Here is a 25,732-nt window from a genome sequence, read left to right on the forward strand (position 1 = left end):
GTGACCAAAAGGTTAACGTCGGTTATCTCTGAAGCCCAGGAACTGGCAGGGGCTTATTCAAGGGGCCAGTGTGCTTGGGCCAGCTGACCGCTGGGCCTGAGGGGCTGGGTGGGTCATGGAGCCTGGCACCCTCTCCCGACACTGCACTGATGTCTGCTCCTAGCCATCCTTCACCTACGTGTGCGACTGCAGCCCCTTCTCACAGAGCCAGTCCCAGGAAGGGTTGGGCCATCAGCTACTTCACCTGCACAGAAACTTCGAGATTCCAATGCCTTTCTAGGACCTAAAACACTAAAGTCTTATTCTGCCCGCTTTAGAAAGGGCCCATGCCTGACAAACATAAAGGCAGCCTCTCTGAGAGGGAAAGGCAGTACCATGAAGCTCAGCAAGCTACCCTTCCTTCCTTCTGGACGCATTAACCCCACCTCGGGCAGACCGGAAGACGCTCTACTTCCGGTTCCTAAAGTGAGGAAAAACAAAATGCGTGTTAGGTCTTCCCTGGGATACCTGACCAAAGGGCATATATACATAATATACATAGGAGATTTAAGTGATGGCATCTTTTTCTCTTTCTGCCTTCATTTCTTGGCCCTGCTTTCTTTGGTGTGAACATCCGTCTCCAGCCCATTTCAGAACAGCCAAGCCTACCTGCCCTCACCCTCTCTGAGACTGCAGGCTGGCATAGTCCTTATCACCTAAAACTTCAGCAAGAGAAAAGCTGGCTCTTTGCTGGAGTCCCTTCTTGGTCATATGCTTGTCCCTAGATCAGACGGTTTTCAGGAAGATAGGGTGCTTTGGCGAGCTCGGGTCCCACACCCAACCCTACCAGGCAGAAGATAAGTGAGAGCCCCAGCAGGTGACAGATGAAACAATTCCCAAAAGGAAAATATTCTTAGAACCTCCCCACCCCCCCAAAAAAATGAACATGCCCACTACACCAGAAGGGAATGGTCAAGGTTGACTGAGCATCCAAGTTTCCCCAGCTAGGCGGATGGTGACGTTGATAGAAATAGAAAATGCAGAGGTGTTGGGTCATCTCCCGGGGAAAACGAGTCAGGATTAGAGAAGAAAGACGTAGATTTAAAATGCAAACGTGAAAACACAGAATTGAGTTGTGGACGAGTGCTTCGAGGTGTGCAGTAACAAACTCACTAAAACTCTTAAGCAAAAGATCGAGCACAAACTTTGGGGTCCCCCTACCCGGACCCACCCAGCCCGCGGGGCCCAGGCGAGGAGACCACGAACTACACCTCCCGGCGTGCCCCGCGGGGGGCGCGGGGCGGGGCGCGGGGCGGGGCCGGGCGCGGCCTCCGGCGCGGGCGGGCGGGGGGCCGAGCGGCGGCGCGCTGAGGTGGCGGGGGCCGAGCACCCGGATGTGGAGAAGCTGGGGAGGAGGCGTGGGAGGAAGATGGACTCTGTGGAGAAGGGGGCCACCACCTCCGTCCCCAACCCGCGGGGCCGGCCGTCCCGGGGCCGGCCCCCGAAGCTGCAGCGCAACTCCCGCGGCGGCCAGGGCCGGGGCGTGGAGAAGCCCCCGCACCTGGCGGCGCTCATCCTGGCCCGCGGCGGCAGCAAGGGCATCCCCCTGAAGAACATTAAGCACCTGGCGGGGGTCCCGCTTATTGGCTGGGTCCTGCGGGCAGCCGTGGACTCGGGGGTCTTCCAGAGGTGCGCATGTGCGGGAGGGGGCGGTGCGGCCCGGCCGGGCGTGGGGCTTGGCGGGGAGGGTCCGGGCAGCTGCGTTGTCGGGGGGCTTCCCGGGAGGCGGCCCTGGCGCTCGGAGGGGGCGTGCGCGGCGCGGGCGGCGGGCCCAGGCGGAGGCCGAGGGCCGAGGGGCCGCAGCCCCCTCCTTGTTCGCAGCTGCCGGCAGCCGTGACCTAGGACGGCGCCTGCCCCTGCCCTTGAGGCTGCCCGTCTGTGGCGGGGCAGATCGCCGCCTGCCCCCCGCCTCCTGCGCGCGGGTCTGCCGGGGCAGAGTGAGGCGGCCCCGCGCCTGGAACGCCGGCGAGAATGGGTCACTCTCCCGTAGTCGGAGGCCTTGGGCGCTCCGCTGCTGCTCAGCCGCTGGGAACTGCTGGGTGCTGATGGGTTAGGGAGGCATCGTCTGGCATGGAGTGGGGTGTCAGGGCTTTCTAGTTTCACCCTTAGCTTGGTGATCCTGTCCTGACCTTTGCAAAACGCCCCGAGCTAACTGCCTGTGAGTCAGCACAATCGAGAAAGCTCCCTACGTTTTGTACATAGTGAGAGAGGGGGAAGGTGTACAGCTGGCTGGTTTAACGTGCTCGTAAATTATTTTCACCGTACCTTTGGAGCCTTCTTTGCCCTAAGGATAGTTTAAATTTTGCATCATTTAGAGACATTACCATATGGCAGATTGGTCAAGAATTACAAGCTGATGTCATTGAGGATGGGCAATAAAATTCTGTGCGGGCGATGAATTTGCACATAGTAGTTTCAGCCAGATCTCTGTCTAATTATACTTGAATTAGTTACGGTGGAAAGTAAATTATTTTAACCTTTTGATGATTGGGTGTTGGTTTTTAAAGAGATGACGTTTTGAAAATGATATTAATATATGATATGGATAAATGATTTTTGTTTAACCAACCTTGTTATTAGGCAGTACCAAAAAAAAAAAAAAAAAAGGAAGGATAAATTTACTAATTCCCTCAATGTTTTAATCCAAAGGAAGCCTGGGGTGGAGTAGGCAAATAGGAGCTGCACCCAGAAGATTACACTAACGTAATAGGAAGTGTGCAAAGGAAAGATAGGGGAGGACTCAAGGGCTTGGTTCAATTCATTAAACATTTACTGAGCCCTAATTTGTGCCACACACATTCAGGAGACTACCACGATGAATGCAACATGGTTCTTCGCCTTCTGAAGTTCATACTTTTGGACATTTTTATGAAATGGACACAAGATAAAAATCACATTCAGAGTAGATTGAGAACAGAACTACCCTGTAAAATTCTTTAGTTGCATGTGTTAAGCCAGAGTAGGGCTTGTTTCTGCTACAATCAAATTTAAAGGCAAAAAAAAAAAAAAAAAAGATTCCTTCAGCAGATATTGATTACCTTCTAGATGCCAGGCACTGTCCTAGGTCCTGCCCCAGGAATTACAACAGTAGCAATGGAATCAGTCCCCAGGCTCCTGGAGCTCGCAGTTTAATAGGAGGAACAGGTAATATACAAACAAGTGAATATCTGCTGTACCAAGTGGTGATCAGTATTTTTAAGAACAATGAAGCCATGTAAGGAGATGGTACACTTTGCCATCAGGATCTTTCATTTTTCATTTCTCCTAGGTAGGCTCTCCCCTCAGGGGGTTGAGGTGATTGTGCCCCTTATATCCTCCAGTTTAAGACCAGTCAGAAAGAGTTATTTCCTGGCAACTCAAGAAAGGTCTCATTGGGCCTCTCTGGTTCCAGTGCTCATCCTTGAACCAGTAACTGGTTGGGAGAACACAGCGCTTGTGTTGGTACTGTTTTGCCACATCTTCCACTTCGGAGTCAGCGACGGAGACCTGCCGGAAGCAGGCTTGTCAAGAGGAAAAGTGCAATACTAGAACCAAAAGTGAAGGGAAGTAGATGGTGGGAGTCAAAACCTAACAGATGTCATTATGGCAGACTGGTGATTTTGCTATGAAATCACTGGAAAATATATGCATATATTAAATACTGATTCTCCTATTTCCATTTATTAAGATGCATTTGCACAAAAATGCTATAAAAGAAGAAATAACTTTTAAGTATCTTTTATTTTTTCTGTACCAGGTAATATTACTTACTACATCTTGACTGGAGTATAAGCTCCTTGACAAGAGGGGGGCTGCTTTATACTACTTTCAACCACTTATGGTAGCTGAGGTAACTCTCACATATCAATGATAATGATTAAAAGAAAGGAAAATATTTCCTCTAGCAAAATTTACAATATCATGTAATAATGCATTTTTACTCTGTTCATGACACATGCTGCTGGCTCTCTGGCATCCTTTATAGGGATCTGAAAAGTTTGACTCAAAGGGTAATAGAAGGAATTGGCACTGCCTCCTCCATGAAGGTGTTCCCCTTGGTGAAAAGTAATTGTGCCTTTGTTTTCATGTACACAGCAACACTGTTCATACCTTCATTTAGTGTGTGCTCTGCTGGGACACAAGAGCACAGGCCATGGAGTCAAATGGAATGAATTTGAATTCTAGCTTCACCATGTATTAAGTGTGCAGCGTTGGGCGAACCACTTAACTTCTCTGTGCTTCCGTTTCTTCCTCTGTAAGAGGGACTTAAGTGTTTGCCTCCTGGGCTTGCTGCCTTAGAATAGTGCCCAGCATAAAGTGTGTGATCTGTCATTTGTGTTTTTCTCTTTACTGGAGGATTTTATGATCGGACAGCTCTTCTTTGTGCCAGTTCTCTTGATGGTAAAGTGAGAAAGTTGTAATGATCTTCAAAATTCTTTCTAGCACTAACATACTTTCACTTCGAAGAGATAGTGGAAGTATGTCTTTATTCTCTAGTGGGTCGGCACATGTTTTCTATAGAGCAAGATAGTAACTGTGTTAGGCTTTGTGGGCCAGATGGTCTCTGATGCAGTTACACAACCCTGCCATTGCATGTTGTAAAAGTGGCTGTGGACATACATAAATGAATGAGCACATCTGTATTCCAATAAAACTTTATTTACAAAAACAGGGGGGGGGGGCGGGGTGGCAGATTTGGCCCAGATCAGCCCCTGCTCTACTAGATGAAAAGCTTATAAACAGGTGCTATCATATGTAGGTATACTTCATTTACTTTCCGTGTTACACCATCAATAAAAATGTGTTGACTTGAATTTAATTGACTATTTCTGAAGCTGTAGGAGTTTGCAACTTCCTTCCTGCTTCCCTCCCTCTCCTTTGTTTTTTTTCCCAAAGAATATTTACAACTTGAAGAAATTGGAACAAATGGTCCTTTCCTGGTTTTGCAGGGCTAGAAGATACCTTGGAGATTATTTTGTTCCAAACTATTATGCCAATTGAGACAGATTTCTGTGACCTGCTCTGAAACAAAGCCAACAACACTTTTCACGATTATTAAACTTCGTGTACTAACTTGGACAGTTAGCAATGAAGAAAAATGCTGAGCTTCATTTCCCCTGGTTTAGTAAAGAGGTATTGTTAGAGCTGTCTTTGTTAAAGTTTGGTTTTCAGTGGTGGATTCTGTGCCTTTGTGGGTGCACCCTAGAGTGGACTTTTAAAATGTTGCCTAACGTATACGTGAAAAACAAACATAAGCTTTAGTTTCATTTTAGGGTATGGATTAATGAATAACAAAAGGCCTGTGCTGTGTTCTTTTACTTAAAATGAAAAGAATAATTTGAAATGACTTTCAGGCACTGTGGCTGCTTTACCTGTTCATCCTGTAATAAGTAGTATAACTTCCTTTGAGGTTAATGCCATTGCTGTTTCCTCAACCTGATTTTAGATTTTATTAGGCCTGTTTGCTCACTTGCTCACAATTTCTCTTTTTGATGCCCCTATACCAGTGAACAAGAATCTGCTCATTTAGTCCCTTAAGCATGTTATGGTCACTGTATTTTAATGGATAACCACAGTGCACATATGGAATGTTACTTTCACAGGCATTGTGTCATTGCATACGTACAGATTAGGCACCTGTGGCCTTTGGACCCTAGATCTGAAGGCAGAACTTCAGTTTTCCTTCCAACAGGTTAAATCAGAAAATGTATGCGTTCATTTATTATCACTCCTATTATTTTGAATAGCTAACATTTATTAAATATTTATTCTAAGTGGTTTATATTTCATCCTCCCAGCAACCAAAAGAGGTAACTACTATTATGATCACCTTTTTACTGGAAATTGAGGCTTAGAGATTATGAAATTTGCCCAAGGTCATATGCGGGAGGTGGGATATAAACCCTTACCTTCAGAGCCCCCGCTCTTAACCACATCCCCTTTCATTCATTCAACAAATATATATTAGGCATCTCTTATGTAGCAAGCTCTGTAAAAGTATTTTGTAAAAAGTAAAGCCTTATCAAGATGTTAGTTATTTAATTCCTTCCTCATCTCTCGTTTCCTAATGGTTTAGAGGGGACGGTAGTACTATATTAGCCTCAGTCTCTATGTATAGGCTAAGAGCTTCTCAAGACTATGGACTGTATGCATTGTTATATCCCCAGTGTCCGGAATAGTGCCTGGGACAGAATAAGCACTTAATATCATTTTATGAATGAAAAAAAAAAAGCAAGTAAACCTCTTCCAAAATAGGTCTTGTATACCTCTATTATTTTTTTATTTACCTTTCAAGCATTTCTAAAAGATCACCAAACCCTAAGGTGTTAGGTTTTCATTACAGCAAAGATCAGGACCATAAAGTAAATGGTTTCAGCAATTCATGTCAGTAGTGACATCAATTACATAACCACTCCTCTCTTTTGCTTTTACTGTTCATTTTGACTCCATCCTAATTACCATCTTATTACCCTCCCTTCACCGTCTCTATTCTTAAAACTTCATTTCGTTACACACCTTGGACTGTGACATTTCCCCAGTGAATTACCTGCCCCCAAGTTATTTCAGATTTCTAGATGGAGGAAAATGGGGGCTCCTCTGTTCTGCCTTGCCCAGAGGGACATGAGTAGATGTCATGAGACAGCCCCCCTTAGCCAGTGGTAAACAGAGTATCTTGTTTACCAGGCTTTTTTTTGGCCATTGACTTTATCCTTTAATATGAACCCTCCATCTACAAATAAGAAATGGAATAAAAGAAATAAATGAAATGAGATGAAATTAATAAATGAAATCCAGATCATAAACATTTGAAACATGTGGTTTCTGTTTCCTTCAGTAGATGTATCGTGAATGGTATAAAAGAAAACATTATAATGCCAAAAACTATATAATTCATTAAAATGTCTTTGTATGATATCACTATTAAAACACTGGTTAGAGTAATAGTCACATCTGTTCTAGCAGTGGGAATTTGTAAAGAAACAAAGCTTCAATATAGACTAGTACGACTCCCAAAAACATTCTTTTCCTCTTAATCATGATCTTATAAAGGCTAAGTGGGCAGCCATGTTAAGTTTAGTTAATAGAGAAGTTAAGCTCTCCTAGCCAAGCCATGTTCTCCACATCTGTGATTGTTATCAGTGGCTGTAAACAAGTTGATTCTATATATATAGTCTGTTACTTGGCAAAAAATAAAAAATAAAGTTGCATCATTTAATTATTTTGAACCCAGAGTTGTGCCTCTATTCTCTTCTAAGCTTCATTCTTTCAGCATTGTGGTTTGACAAAGCCAAGTCAATTTTTTTCTTAATAAGCGTGTTAAAATAATTTATAGAATACTTATGATTTGTATGGGGGAATAAAATCTAGTTTCCTTAGATTTGAGCTTCTAGAGCTACTTTTTTTAACAAAGCATTTTTATTGCTACATATTAAAGCATAAATCCATTCAAATTGTACAAACAGTGGTATTTAATATAATCACAGTGTTATGCCTTTATCACGTCACTCATTTTTAGAGCATTTTCATTACAATAATAGTTTTAAAAACCTCATCACCTCTCAATCTTCTATGCTTCCCCTGCTGTACATATCTCCTATTCTGTTTCTCTCTCTAGTTTGTGTTTAAATTTTGTAAAAACAGTCTTATATATGCAATATCACTCATATACTTTATATGAGATTTTGAAATCTTCCACTCTCATGTTACATTTTTTTGTTTTCCTTCTAGCAATATACATGACCTTAGACTTACCCTTTGACCATTGTCATACCCCTGTAATAGCTCTGCTAATTACAAACTATGATGTGCTTTTACCTATTCTGCACATATTAACCCTCAGCTTTCCATTCACTACCTTCATTCTATTTTCTGGTGACCTATATTCTAATTATTAACTGTGTGAGTTTACACAATGTATTTAGTTCATAATAGTGCAGTCATACAGTATTTGTCTTTGTGTCTGGCTTGCTTCACTCAAGGTAATGTCCTCCAGGCTCATCCATATTGTCATATGTTTCATGACTTCATTTCTTCTTACCACTGCATAATACTCCATCCTATGTATACACCACAGTTTGTTTATCCATTCTTCAGATGATGGACACCTGGGTTGTTTCCAATTTCTGGCAATTTTGAATAACGCTGTTGTGAACTTCGGTGTGCAGTCTGTTTGTGTAACTGCTCTCAGTTCTGGGTATATACTGAGTAATGGTATTGCCAGACCATGTAGCAAGACTATATATTCAGTTTCCTTAGGAACTGTCAAACAGTCCTCCACAGGGGCAGTACCATTCTTCATTCCCACCAATAGTGAATAAGTATTCCTGTCTCTCCATATCCTCTTCAACACTTAAGGTTTTCTGACTTTTTAATAGTGGTCAGTCTAATAGGTGTGAAATGATATCTCATTGTAGTTTTGATTTACATTTCCCTAGTTGCTAGTGATGTTGAACATTTTTTCATGTGTTTCTTTGCCATTTGTATTTCTTTGGACAATTGTCTTTTCAAGTCTTTTGCCCATTTTTTCATTGGGTAGTTTGTCTTTTTATTGTTGAGTTATATGATCTCTTTGTATATCATGGATATTAAACCCTTATCGGATATGTGGTTGCCAGATACTTTCTCCCATTGAGTTTCTCCCATTTTCATCCTTTTGACAAAATCCCTTGAGGTGCAGAAGTGTTTAATTTTGAGGAGGTTCCATGTGTCTATTTTCCCTTTGTTGCTCGTGCTTTGGGTGTAAGGTTTAAGAAACTACTGTCTACCACAAGATCTTGAAGATAATTTCCTACATTTTCTTCTAGGAGTTTTATGGTTGTTGCTTTTATATTTAGGTCTTTGATCCATTTTGAGTTAATTTTTGTGTAAGGTGTGCAAGAGAGGTCTCCTTTCTTTATTTTGGATATGGATATCCAGTTCTCCCAGCATCATTTGTTTACTAGGCTCTTCTGGCCCAGCTGGGAAGCCTTGACAACCTTGTCAAAAATCACTTGACTGTAGATGTGAGGGTCTATTTCTGAATTTTTGATATGGTTCCATTGGTCAATGTGTCTGACTTTATGCCAGTTACGTGCTGTTTTTACCACTATAGGTAAGTAACATGATTTGAAGTCAAGAAGTGAGAGTCCCCCAGCTTCATTCTTTAAGATCTTTTTGGCTATTTGGTGCCCCTTACCCTTCCAAATAAATTTGATAATTGCTCTTTCCATTTCTGTAAAAAAGGTTGTTGGGGTTTTTATTGGGATTGCATTGAATCTGTAAGTCAGTTTGGGTAGAATTGACATTTTAATGAAATTTAGTCTTCCAGTCCATTAACATGGGATGTCCTTCCATTTACTTAAGTCTTCTTAGTTTACTTTTAGCAATGTTTTGTAGTTTTCTTAATGTAAGTTTTTATGTCCTTGGTTAACTTTATTCCTAAATATTTGATTGTTTTAGTTGCTATTATAAATGGTATTTTTTTTCTGGTTTCCTCCTCAGATTGCACATCATTAATCTTGCATCCTGCCACTTTGCTGAACTCATCTCTTATTTCTTTTTGCTTTGTTGTAGATTTTTCAGGTTTTTCTACATATAGAATCATATCATCATTGAATAGTGCAAATTTTACTTCTTCCTTTCCTACTTGGGTGCCTTTTATTTCTTTATCTAGCCTCATTGCTCTAGTAAGAACTTCTAGCACAATAATGAATAACAGTGATGACAGTGGGCATCTTTGCCTGGCTCCTGATCTTATCGGGAATGCTTTAGTCTTTCACTATTGAGTACAATGCTAGCTGTAGGATTTTCTTATATGCACTTTTCCATATTGAGAAAGCTTCCTTATATTCCTATATTTTGGAGTGCTTTTATAAGAAAGGATGCTGTATTTTGTCAAATGCCTTTTCTTCAATTTATCAATGTGGTTTATTACACTAATTGATTTTCTTGTGCCAAACCACTCTTGCATACCTGGGATAAAACTCACTTGATCGAGGTGTATTTTGAATTTGGTTTGCAGATATTCTGTTGGGGATCTTTGCATCTATATTCATAGGGATATTGGTTTGTAATTTTCTTTTTCCATTGTATCTTTATCTGGTGTTGGTATTAGCGTGATGTTCGCTTCATAGAATGAGTTTGCTAGTGTTCTTTCCTGTTCAATTTTTTTGGAAGAGCTTGATCAAGATTGGTATTAGATTGTTGTTGAATGATTGGTAGAATTCATCTGTTAAACCTTCTGGTCCTGGGTTTTTCATCCTTGGGAGGTTTTTGATGACTGTTTCAATCTCTTCACTTGTTACTGGTTTCTGGAAGTCTTCTATTTCTTTTAGGGTCAGTGTAGGTGGTTCATGTGTTTCTAGGAATTTGTTCATCTCATCTACATTGTCTAGCTTTGGCATACAGTTGTTCATGGTATTCTCTTAGGAACTCATATTTCTCTGGGATCATTTGTAATGTGTCTGTCCCCCCTCCCCCCCCCCCCCCATTTCTGATTTTATTTATCTGTGTCTCCTGTTTTTTTCTGTCAGTCTAGCTAAGGGTTTGTCAATTTTGTTGATCTTCTCATAGAAATGATTTTTGGTTTTGTTGGTTCTCTCTATTGTTGTTCTCAATTTCATTTAATTCTTCTCTGATCTTTACTATTTCCTTCAGCTTGGTTTGGGATTAGTTTACTGTTCTTTTTCTAGTTCCTCCAGATGTGCAGTTAGATCTTTAATTTTAGCTCTTTCCTCAGTTGTAAGCATCGAGGGCTGTAAATTTCCCTCTCAGCACTGCTTTTGTGGTGTTTTTGATATGTTGTGTTCTCATTTTCATTTGTCTCAAGAAATTTGCTGAATTATCTTGCAATTTCTTCTTTGACTCACTGATTATTTAAAAGTGGGTGGTTTAATCTCTATATATTTATTAATTTTCCTTTTCTATTCATTATTGTTTTCCAACTTTATTCTGTTATGATCAGAGAAAGTGTTTTGTATAATTTTAAAATTTATTTAGTCTTGTCTTGTGACCCAGTATATGTTCTATCCTGGAGAAGTATCCATGAGCTCTTGAAAAGAATGTATATGCTGCTGTTTCGGAGTACAATGCTCTATAGATGTCTGTTATCTTTAGTTCATTTATCATATTATTCAAGCTCTTTGTTCCTTTATCCCCTAATCAGATGTTCTATCCAATACTGAGAGTGGCATATTGAAGTCTCTAACTATTATTCTGGAGACATCTATTTCTCCTTTCAGTTTTGCCAGTGTGTACCTCATGTATCTTGGCGCACTTAGGTTAGGTGCATAAATATTTAGTATAGTTATTTCTTCTAGGTGAATTGTCCTTTTTATTAATATATAATGACCTTCTTCATTTAAAATCTTTTTTGTCCAATATTTGGTATCATTATTCCAGCTCTGTTTTGATTATTGTTTGCATGGAATATCTTTTTCCAACCTTTCACTTTTAACCTGGTTGTGTCCTTATGTCTAAGGTGGGTCTCTTGTAGACAGCATATAAATTGCTCATATTTTTAAATGCATCCTATCAGTCTTTATCTTTTGATTGGGAAGATCAAGCCATTGGCATTCAATGTTATTACTTTAAAGGCATTGCTTACTACATCCATTTTGTCCTTTGGCTTTCTGTTTTCATGTCTTACTATTGTCTGTCTTTTTGCCATTTAATTTACCCTTCTTAATAATCTTCATTTCTGCACTCTTCTCCAAGTCTCTTGCCCTTGTTTTTTCCTTCAGGCTGTGGCAATCCCCTTCGTATCTCTATCAGTTTTTGTTGCCATGACTTTGAACTTACTTTCGTTTTTGAAGGACAGATTTGCTGGATACAGAATTCTTGGCTGGCAGTTTTTTTCTTTCAGTACCTTAAATACATCATACCACTTCATCTTACTTCCAGAGTTTCTGATGAGAGATTGGCAGTTAATCTTATTGAGGCTCCTTTGTATGTGCTTCTCTCTTTTTTCATTCTAAATAATAGGTGTCTCAGTGTAGGTCTATTCAGATTTATTCTGTTTGGGTGTGTTGTCCTTCTTGGATATTGATACTTATGTCTTTCATAAGAGTAGGGAAGTTTTTGGTAATTATTTCCTCAAATACTCTTTCTGCCCCTTTTCATTCTCTTCTCCTTCTGAGACACTGATAACACATATGTATGTGCATTTTGCATTGTCATTCAATTCCCTGAGACCCTGTTCCATTTTTTCCATTCTCTTATCTTTTATAGTTTGGATGTTCTGTCTTTGAAATCACTACTTCTGTCTTTGAGCCATTCAGATCTGCTCTTAGGTGCCTCTAATGTATTTTTAATCTTATCCATCATGCCTTTCATTCCCATAAGTTCTGTTAAGTAACTTTTCTTTGCAGGCTTTCAGACTGTTCTTTATGCTCACCCAGTGTCTTAATATCCCTTATCTCTTTAGTAATATTTTATTTCAGTTCTTTGAATTGATTTAGGAGAGTCATGTGATTATTGTTGATTGATTGTCTTAAATCCTGTGTCTCTTCAGGATATTTGTTTTGTTCCTTTTTTTCCAGTTTCCTAGTGTAGCTTATAAGTTTCTACTGATGTCTAGGCATCTGAATGTGTTGGTGAATTTACTCTCATGTCCAATTTCTCTTGCCTATTGTCCTTTTTTTTTTTTTTTTTGATACAACTCTTCTTTGTATTTGGTTCAACTTTTTCTAAGTCTTTAAAATTTCCCAGCTTAAGTTATCAAAATTGGATCAGGGACCCACTAATGGGGTACAGATATTCTCCCAGGGTTCAGGTTAAAAGCAGTTTTCTCCATGCAATTTTGAGACTGGCCAGCAGATGGCACTCGTTGGTATGCCTTTCCTCAGAGGTGTTTCTTTCAGTCTCCACTTTCCTGTGTTTTGGTCTGGCCAGAGCCAAGTTTTAATTGGCTCCCTTGGCCAAATTCACTGGTGAGAAGCCCCCACCCCACCCCCCATCTTCCCCTCCCTTTTCCCTTGTAACAGCAGACAGGGAGTAGACATCTGTTTCCCTCTTAGTTGGCTGCAGTGAGCCAAGAATTTTCTCCATGTCTAATATCTTGGGGGTGGGGGGTGGGAGCCCTTCCCAGCTGCCACAGGGGTTTGGTTACTCACGTTTGTTGTTTCAGGTTCTTTGCCTCTCTGTCTCTCACCCTCCTGGGAGTTGCGTGGCACTGTCCTTGTGTGCTGACCACCATAGCAGGTCCCTTGGACAAGTTTTGGCCCTTTCTCCGTTGTTTGTGTGCAAAAGTTGAGCCCTGCCTGCCTACTCCTACACCATCTTCCCAGAACTCCTAGTGCTACTGTTTTACTTAATGTAGCAGTAGCCTTGAAAATACCAAGTATCATTTTGTTCCTATTTATATAAAACTATACCTAGGGCATACATAATAATACATTTTTTATTTAGACTTTCAAAAATATTTTTAGATACAAAATACTTTATAGCTCACTTTAAGTTTAATATTTTTGATCTGTATAGTTATTTTGATGGTCCAAAAATTATTATAATATTATGTAAATTGTATTTTTGGAGTTGCAGAGCTCCTTTTCATCTTTAATGATTTCTTTTGGTGATTTGGATGTTTTATTTATGTATTATTTTAATATCTGAACAGTGTGTGGGTTTCAACAGACCATGAAGAAATTGAGAATGTGGCCAAACAGTTTGGTGCACAAGTTCATCGAAGGAGTTCTGAAGTTTCAAAAGACAGCTCTACCTCATTAGATGCCATCACAGAATTTCTTAGTTATCACAATGGTATGAGTTTGATTAATAGTTTATTCAATATTTTATGTAATTTCCAACTTGTTTATCATCACACAAGACTTTTTTTTAACATTTTGGATTTAAGATCTTAATATTACGTGCTTGCTAAGAGCCTTATTTTAATGTCCTTTTCGTTTCTTTTTGTCTTCTTAAGAGGTTGATATTGTAGGAAATATTCAAGCTACTTCTCCATGTTTACACCCTACCGACCTTCAAAAAGTTGCAGAAATGATTCGTGAAGAAGGATATGATTCTGTTTTCTCTGTTGTGAGACGCCATCAGTTTCGATGGAGTGAAATTCAGAAAGGAGGTAAATAGGAAGCATCCACTAAAGATCTCTGAAGGACCTTGAGAATGAAATTGTGGAATTGCTTTCCTAAATTTGTAATTCCTTACATAAAAAGGGTTCCACAGAGTTTAGTAGGAGCCTGACTTCTAGCCAGATAAGCTAGAAATATATAATAAAGAACAGTATTACTAAATAGTTTAATGTAACATACGTGGGGAAAGGCAGTGTGAAAACTGTTAGGTACACTGACATTTGTTGAATATAGGATAGTTGGCCTGATTGGTTCTATCATGTGTGATTTGAAGGCCATATTAAGGAAGATGAAATGAAACTGGAGAATGTAGAAGGAAGACTGAGTGAAATAATCAAGGGATTATTGAAAATAACTTTTCAATCTCTAAATGTGAATATCAAAACCAATAAAATATATTGATGAGTGCATTTACTGATTTATTTTATTCAGTAAACATTTATTGTCTTCTCTGTGCCAGGTTCTCTGTTAAGTCATATGTATACGATTTTGAACATATTCACCCAATCTCATGAATTTAAAAATAAGATCTAGGGCAGGATCTTTTAAGGCTTAAAAAATGGATTTTAGAAGCAAATAAAGGAAGCCCAGTGTTAAACCAAATATTGAGCTTTATGCTATGTGATTAAAAGTGAATAGGTCCAAGAAATCTCTAGATTAAATAGATAACAGACCCATAAATGAAAAATCTATAAATATTTTTTAGTAAAGCTAGAAACGCTTGAAGAAATATCCTATAAAAGTTAAGCATGAATCTTAGGGACAGTAACTTTACCTTTTCATATGATATATTCCCTTGGAACCACTGTCAAACAGAATGCTATTTATGGACAATGGTTCTGAGTCCATGGTATTTCTTATGATTCTATTCTTGTATTCTTTGTTTATAAAGTCATTCCTGCTGGCAGTGCTAGTGGATTAATTAGTAATTTTTAAGTTATTCCATTTTATTTTTTATAACTTTCATATTCTTTTTGTAGTCATTACTCTAGAGCTGCACTGTCCAATGTGGTAGCACTAGCACTGTTAGCACTTGAAATGTAGCTAGTCTAAGTTGAGATGAGCTGTAAGTATAAAGTACATATTGGATTTTTAAGCTATAATATGAAAAAAGGATGTAAAATATTTCAGTAGTTTTCATATTTATTACATGTTGATAATATTTTAGGTATATTGGGTTAAAGAAAATATATTAATTTAATCCATTTATCTTTACTATTTTTAAGGTAGCCATTAGAAAATGTAAAATTACATGTATGGCTCACATTATATTTCTGTTGGACAGCACAGTTCTAGCAATTATATTATGCACCCTTAACTTGTTAGAGTTTACCTTGAATTAGTGTTTTACAACTTCACAAATAAGGAGGAACCTTATAAGAGTATAGTCTTATTTAATCCCTACCTTTTGTACTATCATGTAATCATTTCTACATACTTTTCATTGTTATATTTCCTTCAAATAGTTGGTAGTGTTTTAGAAATTATTTTTAAATAGTTATTTATCTTTACCTATTTATCCTTTCTATTGTTCTTCATTCCTTACATGGCAATACGTGTTTCCATCTTTTGCATCTTTTGGTTCCAAATTCTGTCAGCTTTTCTTTGTCTAAAAATGTCTGTAAAATTCATCTTTATTTAGGAAGGGTATTTTCAATGAGTATAAAATTCTAGATTGACTTTTTTTTTTCCTTTCAGCATTTTAAGATTGCATCTTTAAGATGTTATCCTATTACTTTCTGCCATCCAGTTTCCTGTAAGAAACCAGCTGGTATCTTGCTGTTGTTCCCTGAATGTAATGGGTCATTTTTGCCTCAGGCTGCTTTTAAGATTGTCTTTTTTCTTTGGTTCTCCATAGTTTGACTGTGATATGTATGGCTGTGGTTTCCTTTGTGTTTAGCCTGCCTGAGGTTCTCTGAGCTTCCTGTGTCTGTGGGTTGATATTTGCCATCAGTTTTCCCAAATTCTCAGCCATTATATCTTCAAATGTTTCTTCTGCCATATTTTCTTTCTCCTTTCTTTCTGAGACTCTAATTAAATGGATATTAGACAATGTTATGGTTTCCCACGTCTCTTACAATTGTTCTGATTTTTTTCATTTTTTAATTTCTTTATTTTTTCTCTTCATTTTGGGTAATTTCTATTGACTCGTCTTTAGTCATATTTTCGACTTGTTCAGTGCATTATAAAAACCTATTCAGTGAATTATTAATTTCAGATACTGTGGTTTTTCTTTAAATTCTAGAATGTCCATTTGGGTTTTTTGTTTTAAGAGACACCGTTCTCTGTTGAAATACTCCATCTTTTCATCCATTTTGAAAAATCTTTCCCTCTAATTTAAGTATTTATAATAGTTATTTGAAAGGCATTGGTTACAAATTCCAGCATTTGGGTCATTTTCATTTCTGTCTCTATGATTGTTTTTCTCTTGATTCTTGGTCACATACTTCTGCTTCTTTACATGTCTCATAATATTTTATGATAAGCCTGATTTGGAGAATGGAGTATGTATTGCTTTCCTCCAGAGAGGGCACAGTCTTTCCTATATGAAGCTGCTAGGACAAGAGTTGGGTGGGTTGAAACTTTAGTACATTTCAGTTCACCTCCCAATACAGGTGTCTTGTCAGATCTATCTTGTATGTATTGCTGACCCCTCCTGCTTACAGGACTTAGGGATCTAAGTCCCACGATACTATAAAAATCTTTCGCTCCCTTCCCACCCCATTCCCCAGCTTCCTATATCACAGCACACTCAGCAAAAACCTGGTGGGGCAATTCATTGGGTGGGAAAAAGTGGCTGTGTGTTTGGGGTTTCTACAGATGTCCACGAGGCCTTTAAAAGCACTCTGGTTTCTCCTTACTCCTTCTCCATATCCCTCTGTTTGAGATCTGCCAAGCTTGATCTTGCCCTTGTTCCTTGGACATGTTCAGGGAAGAAAGGAAGAAAGCAGCCGTTGATCTTGAGCACCTAGAAAGCGATTGTCCCTCTCTTTCCTTTTCTTCAGAGCATACATTGAGTTCTCTAGTTTTTGTTTTTTGCCTCTTTCAACCCCTAAATTGTAAACAACATGCAAGTAGAGACCTTAAAGATCATGTTCACTGCTGTGTCATGTTCACTGCTCTATGTCTAGTTTCTATTCAATGTCTGTACTGACTGTTTTTCCTAGATTATATCAAACACTGGAATTGAGCAGAATATGGTTTACTTAAAGGAGTAAAACAAATTATTCTAGAAGCCTTTACACACAGAAGGGACAGCCAAGGGTGAAGAAAGAGCTGAAGAACCACCAGCTATTACATACACACACTTGCATGCACACCCATACACATCAATTTTGGAAAAATTTAGTGAAAAGGCAAAAGAATCCCTATGTACTAACAGTAAGGGCTTTACTTATGACATCATATTATAAGCATTAATGTTGAAATTGCCAAGCCTTCATTATCAAGAGTAATTTAGTAATTGTTAGTATTTTTTAACTACTTATAAGAATGTATAATACATATATAAACATTTCCATCAGTATAAAATTTTTAATAATTTAATGGGGAAATCTTTAGTTTTCTGGAATAATTCCATGAAAGTAATTTCTCAGCTACAATAGATAAATAACATGTGTACTATATTTCTACCAGAAGCCAATGATGAGAAATAGATTAAAGTGCTCAAATATTGAATATAGGTAATTTAAGACAAGTTCAATTAATTTTAAGCTATTCTAAGTTTGCCTTGATGTCCTCTCAATGTATTATATTTGGAAAATTTGTATAAGTTTTAGTTATACAGAATTCTTTTATAAAATACTTTCTTTTTCTATGCTTAATTATTGGAAGGCAAAGATAAATCACCAGAATTATTTGGGATTTTGTTTAAGTCCTTTTATTGTCCTAGTTTCCCAGGGCTGCTGTAACAGAGTACCATAGACCAGTTGGCTTAAACAGTAGAAATTTAACAACTCTTGTTCTGGAGGCTAGAAGTACAAAATCAAGATGTCAGCAGGCCCATGCTTCATCTGAAGTCTGTAGGTTTCTGGTGGTGGCCTGTCATCAGTCTCTACCTCAGTCACTTACCATCTCGCTCACTCGCTCTCTGCATCAGCCATCTTTTCTCTGTCAAAATTCCCTCCTTATAGACACCCTACTCATAGTGGATTAGGGCCCTCCCTAATTAGGACATGAGCATTTCTTTTAGGGGCACACAGATAATCCATAGCAGTTATTTATCTTGATACAGAAATATCCTACATTCTAAGTTCATTTGTATTTGCCTTTTTTAAAAGTTACTAAATGAGCACTAACTAAAGCAATATGGACTTACAGTAGTTTGTTGCTTTCAGTTCGTGAAGTGACTGAGCCTCTGAATTTGAATCCTGCTAAGCGGCCTCGTCGACAAGATTGGGATGGAGAATTATATGAAAATGGCTCGTTTTATTTTGCCAAAAGACATTTGGTAGAGATGGGTTACTTACAGGTTTGTGCCTTTGTTTTGCAAAAACCCTTTACACGCTTTTATATGTATACTTAGAGTTCTAGAAAGAAGTATGGCATAGTTCATAAAGGAAAATAACCTCTAGGGGAAGGGCGGTAGCTGATAAGATTTATCATGTGAGCCATGTGCTCTGCAGGCATGCCCCAGAAGTGATCTTTGGAATCCTTTTATTGAATATGCAAGGAATTTTGCTATACCGTATCACTGAGGGAAAAAATGATCCCAGTGCTTTATATCCTACATGTGTCCTAATGTTCATATTATTCCATTCAAAATGATATATAATATATGTTTGTGTTACTGTTAGGTTTTGGTTATACAGTTGAATAACTTCTTTTTGCTTTAAAAAGAGTGAAAAAAACCAATGTAGTAGAGGTGAAAGAACCATTTTAGAAATCAGGAAAACCAGATTCTAGTTCCAACTGTGTAACCTTGAATGTATTATTTTATCTGCTCTGAGTCTCATTGCCCTTCTTTAGAATAAGGGGTTGAAGGTCTCTGTCATCTTTAGAAAGCTATGAATATCTACATAGCTGTATTATATAGTATTTAATTTTTATTGTAACCATTACTTCTTCAGCACTTAACTAGTGCCATGGTTATCTCTCAAGTAATGTGCATAGCAACTTGAGGAAGTAGTCCTTTCTATCCTAATTTTACAAAGAAGGGATTTGGAGCTCTGAAAAGTAAAGTAATTGGCTTAAGACAATAACAGTTGTTAAATGATAGTTAGGATTTAGATTCAGGTCCTTATGTTACTCAAAAAATAGCATTAAAATTTTTACCCAAAAAAAAAACCCAATAGCAACGTAAAAACCTCCACACTCTGTAGTAAAAATTCTAATGTGACTCATGTTCTGGGGGAAAGGAGGGAAAAATATTTTTTTCAGCCTTCTGGTCAGGGTATAGGTAAACTTTAAACTAGCTGTTTAGTCAAATTTGAGTGTCAGAGAAAATTATTTTTGACACATACAAATGCCTCCCTCCCCAAGCCCTTCTCTAAGGGGGGCTGTGGTCTAACCCTTTCCTGAAGTGTGACTCTGGTCGTAACAAGATTTGTGAAAAAACTGGTCACTTTGAAGCACGGTCTTTTCCAGTAACTCATCTGGTCTTTCAGATGGTTACTATCACAGGACAGCCTCCCTGCCCCGTGTTGCAGGGCCCTGAGACTGCCCCTGCCTTTGCCCACATGTGACCCTGATAACGGTTGTTCACTCCCACCTGTAGTTCCGGGATCCAAAACCGTTCTTACAGCAGATGCTGCCCTTACTTTCCCTCACCTGCCTGGCCTCTTGGGCAGCTGCAGATCAGACAGAAGTTCCAGAAACCCTTATACCACTCTTGGATGATGGTAGGAGAAACTGCCAGAAAAAAGGGGACATGGATTTTCAGGAAGCTCCTTGTAGTCAGAGTACTGGAGGATGGGTATTTCTGCTTTTTTCAGTCTTAGAATAAATGAAAATTGGGACCTTCCGCAGTATACATGGAATTTGAAAATTTTTACTGTTCTTGTTTTGTAGTTTGAATATATGGAAAGAAAAAACTTTACCCTCCCCCAAAAATCAAATGATGTATGTCTCTGGTTTTACTGGGCTATCTGTTTTTCTTAATACTGTCGAAATGAATATAACATTCTGTATTATAATGAACTCTTTGATGTGTGTGAATGAATGTAAAAAGCAGTACTCATGACACTTATACTACCTTCAGGGTGGAAAAATGGCATACTATGAAATGCGAGCAGAGCACAGTGTGGACATTGATGTGGATATTGATTGGCCTATTGCAGAACAGAGAGTCTTAAGGTAAAAAGAAACACTGGAAAGCCTTTAAACTAGAGCCTAGTATATTATTTTAGTCTATATGCTTAATTGTACTTCTAGATACTAATTTCTGATACTCCAAAAATCTTGGATCTTCATAAGTAGTTTGCTCATGCGGGGAGGACATATATATAAAATATATATAAAATATACCTTTAGATGGCTTAGTCAGTAATCCAAGAAACACATGGTTTGGTTAGACACACTACTTATAGTCTTGCACTGTAGGTTAAAGTGCATATGTGAAGTAAATTTAGAGGGGTGTTGCTTGATATTTGAAGCTACAGTGGGCTATTACTGGTAGTAGACAAATGAGGAGAGATGAGTATTGCACTTGTATTGAAAGGTCTTTTTGGGTTTCTTTTAGATACGGCTATTTTGGCAAAGAGAAGCTTAAGGAGATAAAACTTTTGGTTTGCAATATTGATGGATGTCTCACCAATGGCCACATTTATATATCAGGAGACCAGAAAGAAATGATATCTTATGATGTAAGAGATGCTATTGGGATAAGCTTATTAAAGAAAAATGGTATTGAGGTATGTGCCTGCGGAACGTAGCAATATTCTGTGTATGAGATTTTGAGTCAGAATCAAATAACGTGAGAGGGAAATAAGAGGTTTGAATTTCTAATATCATATATTAAAATATCTGGAATTTAGTCTGCAAATGCCTAGAACATTATCATACTATTTTCTATTAGATGAATAAAATTGGAATTTGTCAGTCAACAAATAGTATTTCCTCTTTAATCAATAAGTATAAGCATTATTATACATAGGAACTATCTAGTATTTCCCATGGGATCTTGCAACAAGAAAGGTTTTATAGATAATAGACGTCAGTATTTAGAAAAAGGCAAACATCTTGTGGATTTAATAATTGTAGTTTATTCTTAGGATTGAAAATTTTAACTCAGAATAGCTCAATGTTTAAGTATATTTTCAAAAATGAAGGCTAAGGTGACTTCTTATAATTCACTAAACATTTTAAATATGCTGATAAGTAGCACAAGAGACAATTTAAAATCTTTTCAATGGATATATTGCCTTATAGGAGTATCTTGGGTTAATATCAGACAATGTATGTTGTATTTTTTACCTGTAGATAGAATCTTTTTCACTGCAGGAAGCAGTGTCTTTTGCCTTTATTGGACTATTAGAAAGAAAACGTTTTAAAGTTGTATCATTTTTAATTGGCAATTATTTTCTTTAACTGGTCCTTGAGAAGGTCAAAGAAGTACTCCTTGATGATTTACACCTTTATGCTGTAAATCCTTGACAAGATTTTATTTTATTTTGAAAGATTTCTGGTTTCCTTTAGTTTTCATTTTCCCCTTATTATTTTAAAAGGTAAGGTTCATCTCAGAAAGAGCCTGTTCAAAGCAGACACTCTCTTCCTTAAAACTGGATTGCAAAATGGAAGTCAGTGTATCAGACAAGCCAGCAGTCGTAGATGAATGGAGAAAAGAAATGGGCCTGTGCTGGAAGGAAGTGGCATACCTTGGTGAGTATCTTTTTTTTTTCCAGCCATGATAAAATAGACTAGGATTTTTTAAAATAGATATATAAAAATGAAAATATCCAAGATTAGCATGATTGTAGGGAAATAGGAACTCTCTTCTGCTGATGAGAGTATTAATTTGGGACAGGCTTCCCGGAGGTTAGCTTAGTATTTATGAAATGTGGCCTAGTAGAATGAGTAGGGGCACATGCTATGGAATCAGACTGCAGCACTTACTAGCCAATTTCAGTAAATTAAGCTTTTGTGTCCTCCTTTTTAAACTGGAGATGTTGAGAGACCCTATACTTATAGGATTATTATAGGGATTAAATGAGATAATCTGGGTAAAGCACTTAGAATTTCCAGTATATAGGAAGTATACTATGAATATTTTTTGCCTTTATAAATGTACATACTTTTGAACCCCAGTTTCTAACTCCAGGAAAGAAACTAGTGGGGGAGAAAAGAACTAACCTAAATGTCCTGCAAAATAGAATATCCATAAAATAGAATGTTATGCAACCATTACAGAACAATGCTGTAATATATATTTACTGGCATGGTCAGGCATCTAAGTATGTTTTTTACTTAAATTTATTTCTCAGGTGCCTACTATATACAGGCATGAAACTGCTTGCTGGACTTACTGTTTAAGAGCTTCCAGCCTAGTGGTATTAACATTTTGAATATTAAATGAATAATGACAAGTTATTAAAATATATAAGTACTGTAAATTATGTATGAGACAAATACTTAAAAAGGTAATACTGGCCTCAGAAAAAGACGCAAACAAATGCTAAGTGATCTGGTGACTTCCAGAGCAGCCTCTGAAGCACATGTGGAGACTCAGTGGAGACAGAATACTATACAATGTTTGATAGATGATCCAGGTTTTGTAAAAAGAAAACAGTTTCAGTGAAACATATAAACAAATTTCAGCCCAACTTATTTATTATCTCTGAATTCATAAGCTAGCTTCTCTAAGCCTCAATTTCCTATTAATAATTTTTTAAAAAACCCAACATTATAATTCCAATGGTAACATTTATAAATGAAGATAATGTTAAGTGTTTAACATAGTACCTTCATATAGTCATAATGATATCATTTATATAGGTAAAACTCTAGAATTATAAATGTCAAAATGTGATTATTCATAAGTAGTGATAATTAGGATGATTTTTATTTATTTATTTTTTGGCTTTTCTTTATTTAAATGTTTCTACCAAGAATATGCATTACTTAGATAAGAAAACTATAAAACATAGAAGGTAGAAAATCAAGAAAGTAGAGAATAAACTCCCAAGATTTAATTTGAAAATCAGAGCTGTGCTTTGTATTAGACACAAGTGTATTCTGTAAAAATATTGACACTTTTCTAAGAAAAAAAAAACTTAATTTGGGGACCGACTTTCATTTTCACCATCTTTCAGTGAAGATCACTCAAATTTCAATAGTAGTTAATAATAAAAGAAAAAACTCTAATAGATAAATATAGAAGAATTTTAAATCAAATAAGCTCTTCTTAACCATCATTTTATTTGTGGTATTTGGTCTAAGGTATAGTGATAGTAATATGCAGAATGGTAAACCTAAGATACTGAGAGCGTCTAAAATTCACCTTATATTAAAGAAAGACAGAAAGGAGAAAAGGAAAGGTGGGAGAGAAAGGAATTATGTCAGTTATGTCAGTATGATTTCAGTATTTTGATTCTTTAAAAATGGTAATTTTTTCAACAAATAAGTCACATAAAAATCAGAAGAAATTATGAAAGAGTAAAAGAGACTTAAATGTATCAATGAAATGCAAAGTATGGGCCTTTTTTGGCTTCTGATTCAAATAAATCGACCATAAAAAACAATTTAGGGATAGCTGGGGATATTTGAACATGTACTAGGTTATTAGATGATATTAAGGAATCATTGCTGATTTTGTAAGTTTAAAATCTGTTAGACATACAGAAGAATTTGGGGGTAAAATATGATCCTTGGCAATTCTTTTTTTCTCTCTCTTTCCCCCACAAAATTAGAGTGGGGGCAGCAGAGAAAAATATTGATAAATGATCAAAAACATTGATAATTATTCAGTATGAATTTAGGGTTCTTGCATATGTTTGAATTTTTCCTTAATGAAAAATTTCAACAATTTGTTATTTATGTATAAAATTGCTAATGACTATAATCTGCATGGCAAACAGAAAGTATACTCCTGTCTTCTCTAACAGATAAGAACTTATTTTGAATTGCTTAGGAAAAACTCTAGACCTTAAGTTAAAACACTTTATATACTTTATTTTTGCTGCTTCTAATCTTTGGTATTCATATAAGCAGTGCCTTAGGTCTTACTGAGTTACTGGATTTATTTAATGAGTGGTGTTAGCATTATTTTTTTCAGAAAGAATTTTCTTTGTCTTTTTAAATGTTTAATCAGTCTTTATCTTACTTTAAGGCAATGAAGTCTCTGATGAAGAATGTTTGAAGAAAGTGGGCTTAAGTGGTGTTCCTGCCGATGCCTGTTCCACTGCCCAAAAGGCTGTTGGATATATTTGCAGGTGCAGCGGTGGCCGTGGGGCCATCCGAGAGTTTGCAGAACACATTTTCCTACTAATGGAAAAGGTTAATAACTCATGCCAAAAATAGAAATTAGTATGATGTTGGGAAAGAACATATACAGGCTTCTTCAGCCGCTTTGCTTTTATTTTTAAGTATAATTCCATGTGGTAATGTTACAGAGGGTATGATTTGATTTGTGATATATCTTAATATCTTTTAAAAAAAATCTTTGCAAATCATCATTCCAAAACCTTCTGTGAAATAATTGTGCTCTACTTTTCTCTATATGCAAGATAGAAATTGATTATAGTCTTTCTCAGATTTTTAGTAAATGCAAGTAAGAACATCATCAAAATTGACTTTGTATTGTACCCTGTAAAATTGTGTGTTTGTGTGCTTTTAATGATGCTTGGGTTTTATTTATTTGGGGACAGTGTGTCTGGTAATACATGCCCTTCAATCAGTTAATAAAATTACATTTCACAAATTTGATGAAAACTGCCTGGTTACTATAAAAGATATTTATAAAACATTACCTCATTCCTTTAATACACTGACTTTTGCAATCAAAGTGAGAAACAAACCACTGGATGGCTGGTGTAAAATGTCTTATTGTGCTTTATTGATATATAAGTATAGCACATATATACTAACACAGGTACCTGAATAAATTCACATATTGTGACAGTTTCATTGATTCAGAGAAGGCAGAGTGAGTCATTTGCAGTTACCAGATTTGTATGCTGAATTTGTCTTTCATCACAATTTTATAACTGATACCTGGTTGGACTCCAAGAATGGGGTCTTATAAATGTGGGTACATACCAGCAAAACACATTTCCTATGGTTAAGTGACATCTATGAATACTACAAAAAGAACCCATGTAAAAATCTGGCAAAAAGCAAGCCATTAGGCCAAGCGACACTGGAAGATGTTTTTCTCTGTCGGGGCTTGTTGGATTTGTATAGTTTCGAGTCTATGCCTATAGGCCAGACATAAGTTTAAAGAAAAGGACCGTCCTCTACCCTAATTTGCTTTATTCTTTGTCCTGGGTTTACCGCCTTCTCTCTGGTTTTTCCACTGCCCACTTCATTTTCTCCTATCCCCTTCCCCATTCCCAAAGGTTCTGACTCCCCACCAGAAGGCACATTCAAGGCTTCAGCCACGGCCTGTACATAAAGGACTCCCACATCTAATCTGTCCCAGTGCTGTTTGGGGTTCTGGCCGCATTTCATGCTCATTATGTTATAAATCAAACTCTTGGACTTCTTTCTCAATT

At 37.4% G+C, this 25,732-nt stretch overlaps 1 protein-coding gene across 1 annotated transcript; it reads left to right on the plus strand.

Annotated features, from left to right (window-relative positions):
* Positions 1-1,326: 1,326 nt before the first annotated feature.
* Positions 1,327-24,939, plus strand: CMAS (cytidine monophosphate N-acetylneuraminic acid synthetase). Its single transcript, XM_012529632.3, has 8 exons — positions 1,327-1,668; positions 13,613-13,755; positions 13,919-14,074; positions 18,422-18,555; positions 20,284-20,378; positions 20,764-20,935; positions 21,749-21,902; positions 24,349-24,939. The coding sequence occupies exons 1-8, from the start codon at positions 1,409-1,411 to the stop codon at positions 24,537-24,539; spliced, it is 1,305 nt and encodes a 434-aa protein (XP_012385086.2). The 5' UTR covers positions 1,327-1,408; the 3' UTR covers positions 24,540-24,939.
* Positions 24,940-25,732: the final 793 nt, after the last annotated feature.

Source organism: Dasypus novemcinctus, chromosome 20 (assembly GCF_030445035.2).
Source record: "Dasypus novemcinctus isolate mDasNov1 chromosome 20, mDasNov1.1.hap2, whole genome shotgun sequence".
Lineage (NCBI taxonomy): Eukaryota > Metazoa > Chordata > Mammalia > Cingulata > Dasypodidae > Dasypus > Dasypus novemcinctus.